Consider the following 10,768-nt stretch of genomic DNA (forward strand, 5'->3'; position numbering starts at 1 on the left):
TTCTTCTGTTCCCCATGACTTGCCAGCACTTCCGGGTCAGATGGAGAACTTGAGGGCTATACGGAAAATAAAAATCCCTAGATCTTTCTGCAGCATCACCTGGTGGCACCCACGGTACCCAGCAGGGTCGTGATGCCAAACTACAGATCTCATGATGCCCTGTGGGAATCTAGGGGCACAGCTGTGCTGCAGGGAACTCGCCATCTGGCTTCTTGGGGGAGGCAGTGTCCCTCTGTAGCTGCCTTCCCCCATCTCTTCTCTGCTTTGGGCATCCTGGCCGGTTAGAACAGCCGGCCGTCCCCCATAATATATATATATATATAAATATGGTTGAAATAGTTTACTGTCAAATAAATGCAAAGAGTACACGACACGTGTTTCGCCCTCATTCTGGGCTCATCAGGTGTACACACTCCACTGCATTCCCTCTCGGGAATCAAACCTCGGACGTCAGCGCCAGAGGCGATGCCCCTAACGTTGCGCCACGGCGTGTGGTTCATTTATTTGACAGCATGTAGATCGGGGTAATTACATTCACGGCATTCGTAGTCTGTGTCACAATCTGATTGTATGGGTGGTTACCTACCAGGTAACGCTTGTGGTTGGCCAGCAATTTGCTAACATCCGCCACGGTGCCCTCAGTTTGTGAGGAGCAGATCATAGAATGGTTGAAATAGTTTACTGTCAAATAATGCAAAGAGTACGCAACACGTGTTTCGCCCTAATTCTGGGCTCATCAGGTGTACTGATAGGTAACCACCCATACAATCAGATTGTGACACAGACTACAAATGCCGTGAATGTAATTACCCCGATCTACATGCTGTCAAATAAACAAACCACACGCCGTGGCGCAATGTTAGGGGCATCGCCTCTGGCGCTGACGTCCGAGGTTCGATTCCCGAGAGGGAGTGCAGTGGAGTGTGTACACCTGATGAGCCCAGAATGAGGGCGAAACACGTGTCATGTACTCTTTGCATTTATTTGACAGTAAACTATTTCAACCATTCTATGATCTGCTCCTCACAAACTGAGGGCACCGTGGCGGATGTTAGCAGATTGCTGGCCAACCACAAGCGTTACCTGGTAGGTAACCACCCATACAATCAGATTGTGACACAGACTACGAATGCCGTGAATATATAAATATATATATATATATATATATATATATAGCAAACTAGTAATAATAGAGGTTAATGATGTATATTAATCTTCAGAATACAACAAAATTAGAATCTGATAACTGCCACACGCGATCCACCAGAGGCTCACATGATTGTTCTTGCCTTGGTCACATAAGTCCCTTTCAGTTGTTCCCTGACAGTGAGTGCAGCTCATATACTGCATATGGGGGGCATCAAAATTTTTTAAGTGCTTAGGACCCCTAAAGGTCTTAATCTGGCCCTGGTCCATCCGCCCTACCTTGGTCTTCAAATTGGCTTCGACCTGCACTGCCTCAAGTGGTTCTCTAACCATATTGACATTTATCTGTCTGCTTCTCTTTTTGCCTTTTTTTTCGGGAAAGTAACTGAGTATACAATCCAGCAGATACAACTTGCAGAGCTTATACAACAAAAATAACTTAAAAGTCAATCTAGAAAAAAATTTAAAAACTGAGAAGTTTTAAAAGAAAAAAGGAAAAAAGACAAAATTGAAAAACAAAATAAGGAGAGCCATGAGCAGAGGAAGAAGAAACAAGAAAAAAACAAAACATCTTTATTCCCGTATGAATGATTATACTGATTTTCTTAATTGAGTCCTAATATAAAAAGAAAGAAAGTTTTGGACAGATCCTCTAAGAAAGAATTTGATTTTTTACCAATTTCATATAATACAGAACATCAGGTACCCACTGAGATATAAAAAGTGGGCTTGGATTCTTTCGATTAAGCAAGATAAGTCTGCGTGTTGGCAGTGTGGTATCAGCAATTACAATCAATTTGTCTTCTCCGCTTTAAACCCGTGGGAGTCCACCAAACACACCTGTTGATGCAGTAGGAGTGCTTGTGACCCCAAGGCTATCTGACAGGCATTCAAAGATTTTTGTCTAAAATGATGTTAATTTGGTGCACTCCCAGAACATGCTGGAAGCTAGATGGTAACGCTCGCAAGTCGGATGATACCCTGATTACATTTTGGACAAATTTAAGCGAGATAAGTGTAATCGATGAAAGATTTTAAGTTGAATTATTGGGTGCTTTGCGCTTTTTGTCCCATGTCCACAAATCATCACTAAATTGTCCTAGCTTGATGTCTAGCTATATTATACAGTACTACCAATTGTGTGCTTTGGAATGTAGGAGTGATGGGCAGTTCCATCCATCCACCAAGATTTGTTGTGAGGCTCGACTTCTTTCTTTGTATCTTCGTGAATTACGCACAGTTCAGAATTAGAAAAGAACATTAAATGCCAAGGCTCAATTTGAGTTCTTTTTTAATCTCACAAATGAAAGGCGCAATACGCAACAGCAGCTATTGTGGCAAAGCAGGGGCACAGCAAGCTGGTTTGAAGTGGCCGTGCAAAATGTACTTCAGTCCGAGGGGAGAAGGGGGTGGGTTTAGACTGTCTGTCCCCATTTGGAGATTAAGCGCTGTACTTTAAGCAGGGGCATTGAAGCTATTAATGGAACCTCGTGCAACGCACCCTCTGCATCCCACATATTTGTGCCCCTGCTGCAAATAACGCGTAGAAGAGATGATAGGTTAGGGTCGAAGAAAAAGATGTAAGACAAAGGTGAGTCTCGAGCAGACACTCACCGAGCCGTGGTTTAAGCATTTTTTTTGTTATTGTTGTTTTCACCAACATCTATCTATCTATCTATCTATCTATCTATCTATCTATCTATCTATCTATCTATCTATCTATCTATCTATCTATCTATCTATCTATCTATCTATCTATCTATCTATCTATCTATCTATCTATCTATCTATCTATCTATCTATCTATCTATCTATCTATCTATCACTGTTAAAAAATTGCTGTAAGTTGACGGTTAACCATTAAAAACGTATCAGGAGCATGGACAGTGTACTGTTGGTCTCAATAAAATTACTGCAGTCAACGATTAATATTCTGCTCAAAAAATGAAGGGAACACTTAAATCACACATCGGATCTCGATCAATGAAATATTCAAGTGGAAAAACTACTGACTAATACTTCGTCATTTGTTGAGAACAAAATGATGTAACAACAGTCAATGGAAACCAAAAGTGACCAACACATTGAGGGCTGATTCAACATGACACTGAAACCAAAGTCAAACAGGCTGATCCAACTTGTGTGAATTTCTTCATGGCTCGGTGGTGTGTATGCCCCCCACATGCCTGTATCCACTCTGACATCATCTGGGCTCCTGATGAGATGGTGGATGGTGTCCTGGGGGATCTCCTCCCAGACCTGGATCAGGCCATCAGTGAGATCCTGGACAGTCTGTTGCACTGCTTGTCGGTGTTGGATGTACCGTTATGTAATATCCCAGAGGTTCTTAATTGGGTTCAAATCTGGGAAACGTGCAGGCCAGTCAATGGTATCAATACCTTTGTCATCCAGGAATTGCCTACACACTCCAGCCACATGAAGCTGGGCATTGTCCTGCAACAGGAGGAACTCAGGACCCACTGCAATAGGCAGAAGGTCTGACAGTAGTGTGAGGATTTCATCCCAGTACCTAACAGTGGTCAGGGCACTGCTGCTGTCTGTGCAACCTTCCAAGGATACGCCTGTTTCCTGGTATCATCTCCATGCTCAGGAGACTGTTCTGGGACACACAGCAAACCTTCTTACGATGGCACATATGGCTTTGCCATCCTGGAGGAATTGGACTACCAGTGCAACCTGAATCAGCTGCAGGTACCTTCTCATGCTACCAAGTAGTGAGAAGAACACAAGCAAAATGCAAAACTACAGAGGAATCAGTCAGGAAGGATAAGGAGAGAGCAACTGTCTGTGGCCTTTTTGGAGGTCGTCTTGCTTCTGCCTCTCCAGGGTCCTCATGTATAAATGGTGTGTACGCACAGAAATGTTGTGTAAAAACGTTTCCACGCTCAAATCACGATGTATAAAACCTAAACTTGGCATAAAGCCACGCACATTTCCACGGTAGCTCATACCCTGGCATACGCAAGTTCTCCGCTCGGTTTTGCAGACTGGCGGCACCCAGTGTCAAAGCAGTGCTACTGTTCCTGTGTGGTTTCCCTTTCTTGTTTTACATCCACATCCCTGACGCGGCTTTATAAATACACTGAAATTAACCGCATATTGTTTATTAGTTTAATGCATCTGATCGTAATGAACCTGTAACAATGTAATAGTCCACAGAATTGTCAAACTATTCCAAATACCATAACTTCTTTAGTGTTGTTACTCTCACTGCACCTTCTTCTTCTTCTTTCAGCTGCTCCCGTTAGGTGTTGCTACATCGGATCATCTTTTTCCATATTACTCTCATTGCACCACTCGGAGTATTTATATCACTGTATCTGAGTGTGAATCACAGCTCTGCAGTAGCTGATCAGAAAGAGAATTATCGGTATACAGCATCAAGCACACGCTGCCTCAGCCATGCTGTCTATTGAACTGCTCTCATATGACCAACACTTCAGAGCCTTTTTCTGTACTGACCTCGCAGTTCACAAACAGTTTCATCCCAAGAGCTCTAAACGCACTCAATCAGTCCATCAAGTGCTCCTTGTAGAACTGTTTGTACTTATAAGTACAATTACCTCACTGTAAACATGTGATACAGTTATAATATTGGACAATCTGAGCCACTTTATAAAACGCATATTTACATATGATGACGATATCATTTTTAAAATGAAATGCAGCAAAATATATTTATTACATTATACAGATGAAACTTTAACTTTAACTACATGGTGCCGCAGCACTAGTGACGAGCTGGCGCTCCGTTCACGGATTGTTCCTGCCTTGTGCTGTATTGTTGCTGGTGCTGACGCGACACTGGAAGGATAGATGGATAGAATAATTAAACACGTACTACGAAGATATTTCAATGTTCCTTAAAAGTTTTGAAGAATCGACGTTCTAAGCTTACAGATGGCTTAACGTCTATTACAGAGCTAATTGTGTGGCGATTGGGTATTTGGAGAAAGAAAAGTAAGGACAGGAATTGGAGGTTAGTATGTTTGAAAGAGACAGAACTTCTGTAATAAAGTATTTCATCGAAGGTCGCGCATGGCGCAGCAAGCATCTGAGACATGAACAATCACAGCGCCACTGTGTTCCCATGTTTAATAACATGCTTTAATGATGATTCCTATCATCATGAAAATGATATCACGTATACAGCTCAGTATTTTAATTATTCACAGAGCTGTAATATCATGAATGTAATGGATTCTGTGTCCTGTCGGAGGAAGAGAAAGCCCGGAAGTACGAAGTGATTCACACACACAGAGCACATAGAAGATCAAATACAAAACAAAGCATTTAACGTGCTACTTTAGTTACGATGGGATTGAGAAACTAGTAAATTAAACGATTTTTAGATGAAGTTTATGATGTTCTACTTTAATGACAAAATAAACTATGTGATCAAAGTGGAAATTTTGAGATTAAAGTTAACATTTTGTGCTTTTATCCCCACTGTGTGCCTTGTTTTTTCTCTGTACCCTAATAAGCTTTCAAATGACACTCAGACAGTGGGCTACGACTTGCTTTTTCACGGCGACTTTGATATGTGACAACTTCTTTTTTAGTTCGGGCACTGTGCGACTTTGTGAACTTGAGCTTTCGAGTTTCTCCGACATGCTATGTCACTCGATCAGCTTCCTTTTGTTGTTTATACCACTGTTTAAACCAACAAATAGAAGAATTTCAGCGAATACCAACTGGAGGCAAGGAAAAACATACTATTTTCCCTCGTACTTTTGCTATTGTCTTTTCACAGAAGGCTGAGCTTAAGAGTTATTTATATTGATTTGCATATTCAAAGAGGTGTAATTCTGGGAGGAGTTGGGGTGGGGCAGCAGGCACATGCAAGTGCGTTACTTTTCACGGTGATCTGGATTTATGGAGCAGAAGAATGTGGAAGTTAGCGTTCGCACAGATTTATGCATCTGGATTTTTTTGTGCGTACGCACATTTCCGCTTTTGTGCTTACACTATGTTATAGTGCGAATTCTACGCACGGCGTTATACATGAGGCCCCAGGTTACCTGTTGTCACTTTCATTTGCACCAAAGCAGGTGACGATGATTAACAATTGCTTGTGCTTCCTAAGTGAACAGATTGATATCCCTGAAGCTTCACTGACTGTAAGACTGAGATGATTAAGTGTTCCCTTCATTTTTCTGAGCAGTATATTATCAATAATGTTAAATTGTTTTTAAATTACATCAGTTATGTCAAATGAAAACTAAGTTCCTTAGTGATGTAGTTTTTAACTTATTTAAATACAAGAATTCCACACAGTTTATGTACCTGTATACCATGAACTACAACGTTTAACTATACTATTTTTTTATTAAAATAATTCTTACACAGTACAAAATACAATATCTGAACCAACTGTACTACAATATGTACACCAACAGCCATTTAGATTTAAATCAGTATTTATAGAATGAAATTCATGCTGTCCAGTGGAGAAGAAAATGTATCTTTTCTAATATAGTGTATATTTCTGCCAGTGTAGCAAAAATAATTCGGTAAATATCAGCTTCCATAACCACAAAAAAAATTCAAAACACCCGAAATATTATTTTTCCAAACATCTTTTTTTTTTTTTTTTTGTTTCTCACACTGCACACCTACTGTATAGGGTTTATAAGGAAGAATGCGCAGCCACGCTTCAAAGGGGGCGTTCCCATATGCTAATATACTAATTTTATGCAAATAGAATTCTGAAACATTATGAGGTTACAGCAATGCAGCAATTACTGATAAAATAGTCCTCAACAGCTAAAACACTTCTTGAATCTAAATAGATGTACATTTATCTACGCTCTTAAAAATAACGTAGTCAGAGTGCTTCTTCAGAGCAATGCCATAGAGGAACTATTTTTGGTTCCAATCCGCAGGAAGGTACCACCAAAAATATATATAATTATTTAGCACTGTAAGAGGCTCCATCCAGAAATAAACATGAATAGAGAGAAAGATAGACAGAAGTTTAGGTGGTAACAGATTTGTGAAATACCATGTGTGGAAACCAAGGAACGCACAGCTCCACAAGCCCCTGGCACAACAGCCACAAAGCCCACAAGTTCAGCAACGCACACGTTTATTTATAGTGGGGACACTCTTCTCCCTCACTCCCCACAACAGTACAGTACAAAGCACCAGGCACCACAGACTACAGCACAATCATCATCATCATCATCATCATCATCATCATCATCGTCTTCTTCTGATTCTGCCTCTTTGAATGGAGTGATGCAGCTCCTTTTATGTTACACCTGGGAGTACTCCAGGTGGCTCATCCCTGTTAAGTGGAATCACTCCCAGGTGTGATGGAAATCCAAAGTAGGGTCCTGCAGTGCTCCCCCTGGCTGTCCCCATGCACGGGACCCAACAGGGCTATACCAAACTCAAACTCACAGAGTGCCCTGCTGGAATCTGTGGTGCCATAACCGCTCAGGAGGGCTGCCCGATATCCATAATATCTTATGGATGTTCCCTGTCCCGGTCCATCCATCCATCCGGCGTCCCAGCCAGGTAATGGACGTGGTCGTCCGTCACACGTGGGACCTGATTTTAAAAGGGCTCTCGCTGAACGGTTTTCTTAATCTGTTAGTGCCCTGCTAGGTAATACACCATATTAAATATTTCATTTTTTTTATGCGGAGGTTTTTTCAAGCACAAAGAGTCAACTTCATATTCAAAGAACAATATGGTGATTTGTCAAGCAACAGTTCTACAACACACTAAAGAACCATAAAGTGACACTAAAGAGCCAGTATTTTCAAGAGTGTATTTAATCTAATTATTTTAGCTTTAAATTGAATACCAGTTGTTTAGTTTGAAAATATACAGTTAATGTAAAGTATTTTACTGAATTTTTACAGTGATTGTGTTTGTTTAGTGCGGTTTTTGCAAAATTGGCCTTAATTCTACACTTTCTTACAATTGTTTTATTATGTGCCTGTCCGCTTCTGACAATCTTGTTGTACCCCACACTAATCTACACTCCATGGGTGACAGGGCCTTCAGCTGTATAGCGCCCAGACTCTGGAATGACCTACCGAAATTAATCAGGTCAGCTGACTCCATAAATTCTTTTAAAAAACAAGTTTAAACTCATCTGTTCAGGAAGGCTTTTAGCTCTGCTTGACTTTATTACTCTTCTCTTAGTTTACCTCTCTGTTAAGATGCTCATGTAGCCTGCATGTGTGCGAGACCATCAGTTATGTTGTCTGTTTTTTTTTCTCTGAATTCATTGTCGTAATCTTCTTCATTTATTTATCTGGTTTGTACAATGCTATACCTGCCTTTCTTTCTTATATTCTGTAAGTGCCTTGAGCATGGGAAAGGCGCTATACAAATAAAATGTATTATTATTATTATCATCCATCCATCCATCCATTTTTCAACCCGCTATATTCCTAACTACAGGGTCACGGGGGTCTGCTGGAGCCAATCCCAGCCAACACAGGGCAGGAACCAATCCCGGGCAGGGTGCCAACCCACTGCAGGACACACACAAACACCAAGCACACACTAGGGCCAATGTAGAATCGCCAATCCACCTAACCTGCATGTCTTTGGACTGTGGGAGGAAACCGAAGCGCCCGGAGGAAACCCACGCAGACACGGGGAGAACATGCAAACTCCACACAGGGAGGACCCGGGACGCGAACCCAGGTCCCCAGATCTCCCAACTGTGAGGCAGCAGCGCTACCCACTGCGCCACCGTGCCGCCCTATTATTATTATTATTATTATTATTATTATTATTATTATTATTATTATTATTATTATTATTATTATTATTATTATTATTATTATTATTATTATTAAATAGTTCCGCTCATTTCCAACGCTAATGCACTGTGGCGAGTCTCGTTTCTAGAGTCGAGCAGTAGCAATGGAAGCGGATTAGACGAAGCGCAGAGCACCTCGACAAGCTCAAGTAGACCGAACGGCTCCGATTAAACTGCGCGTCCTCGCCTGTGCGCGGCCCCTAGCTGTGCAGGTCTGGTTAGTTGCGCCCAGGCTCGAGTCAGAAGCTGCACGCGCCTCTCTCCCGCTTTGGATAAAAGATGCCAATGCCTTTCGACTCCACACAAGACAGCTGTAACATTTGCTGCTGTACGCTTCTGAGCAAAATCTTAATCATAATTTTTATGGTCTTGCTGATCATCGCCATCCTTTTTGGAAATTCGGTGACTCTTGCGGTTTTCCTGGGTAGCAAGCACTTCCGAAGCCCCCAGGGGTACCTGAAAGCCTCTTTGGCCGTAGCCGATCTCGCCGTTGGTGTTTTCGTGGTGCCCTTTTCTGTGTATGCGGAGATTACCCTCCTGCTAAAGGAGAGCCGGGACATCTCTTTCGGAGACACTTTCCAGCTTTGTACTTTCATCGGTCCGCTGTTTGCCGGCTGCACGCTTGTGTCGATCAGCACCATATTTCTGTTAACCATTGAGCGCACCATGGCGATCGTGAAGCCGCTGCACAAGGGAGCGGTCATTACAAGAAAACGGACACTGGTGCTCATTTTCTTGTCTTGGCTTTGCAGCTTCTCTCTGGCGATGTCGCCCATGCTTTTCAGCGAGGGGATCGAGTTGGAGTACAACTCCTGCAGTAGGATGTGTAACTACGCCGTCGGGGTTCGGTCCCGATCTGACACCGGCTGGAATGTCCTTTTACTCTTCCCAGCCTTTGACTTTACCCTCCTGGGAAGTACAATTGTCATCAACATACTCTCATTAACAACTATCCGCCAGCATTCTCAGAGAAGGCAGTTTTTGGCACAACCGGAGTTCCATAGCAAAGTCAGCAGACCGTCGTTTTCCGATATTAAAGCGGCAAAGACAATAGGAACACTGACGGTGGCTTTCACGGTTTCTTTTACTCCGATCGCAGTTTTCGTAGTGGGGAATGTCATCGGAAACGAATGGTGCAACTTCTCTTTCTTTGCCTTTTGGATTCTGACCACCAATAGTTGCTGGAATGTAATCATCTATAGCGTTAGGGACCAGAAATTTAGACACAGAGCTCACCAACTCATGGTGGTCAGCTTTATAAGGAAAGGCTCTAAAGATTTAACTGATACCACTGAGCGGCAGAAGTGACAGGTGAGAGGGCCACTTAGACATTGCGTACCGGTCACGAACAGTGGACGATTACACCACAATGTTTACTTAAATAAAATAAAAAAAGTGTGTTCATTTGTACTGTGAAAGTTGGATGACGAGCCTGTGTACGTCCTTTGTCAAACTATAAACACCGTAAAACAAAACATAAATCGTTGGAATGGTGGCGCAGTGGTAGCGCTCTGGCATCACAACAAGAAGACCAGGGCTCACCTCTCTGCGTGGAGATCGCATGTTCTCCACCGTATGTGCCTGGGTTTCCCTCGGTCGCTCCTGATTCTGTCCAAACTCTTGCAGATTACTCGGATTGGCGATTCTAAATTGTGAGTGCAGTCGGTTTGTGTTCACCCCAAGGACTGGCGCCCTCTTCAGGAACTGGTCCTGCCGTACAGCCAGTGCTTACTTGGAGAGGCTCCAGCGACCTCGCTCAGGAAAGAGCGGATTTTTTGGAAATGGGTGGAAGGAACGGTGCTGTTTAAATGAGAT

At 42.5% G+C, this 10,768-nt stretch overlaps 1 protein-coding gene across 1 annotated transcript; it reads left to right on the plus strand.

The window, feature by feature from the left end:
* Window positions 1–9,187: 9,187 nt before the first annotated feature.
* Window positions 9,188–10,518, plus strand: LOC114663778 (adenosine receptor A2a). The gene has a single exon (XM_028817702.2). The coding sequence runs from the start codon at window positions 9,233–9,235 to the stop codon at window positions 10,259–10,261; it is 1,029 nt and encodes a 342-aa protein (XP_028673535.2). The 5' UTR covers window positions 9,188–9,232; the 3' UTR covers window positions 10,262–10,518.
* Window positions 10,519–10,768: the final 250 nt, after the last annotated feature.

The sequence above is a fragment of the Erpetoichthys calabaricus genome, chromosome 13 (genome assembly GCF_900747795.2).
Source record: "Erpetoichthys calabaricus chromosome 13, fErpCal1.3, whole genome shotgun sequence".
NCBI classification, from domain to species: Eukaryota; Metazoa; Chordata; class Cladistia; order Polypteriformes; family Polypteridae; genus Erpetoichthys; species Erpetoichthys calabaricus.

Excerpts from the sequence above, each read along its gene's own strand:
- LOC114663778 (XM_028817702.2), top strand. The coding sequence starts at position 9,233 with ATGCCAATGCCTTTCGACTCCACACAAGACAGCTGTAACATTTGCTGC.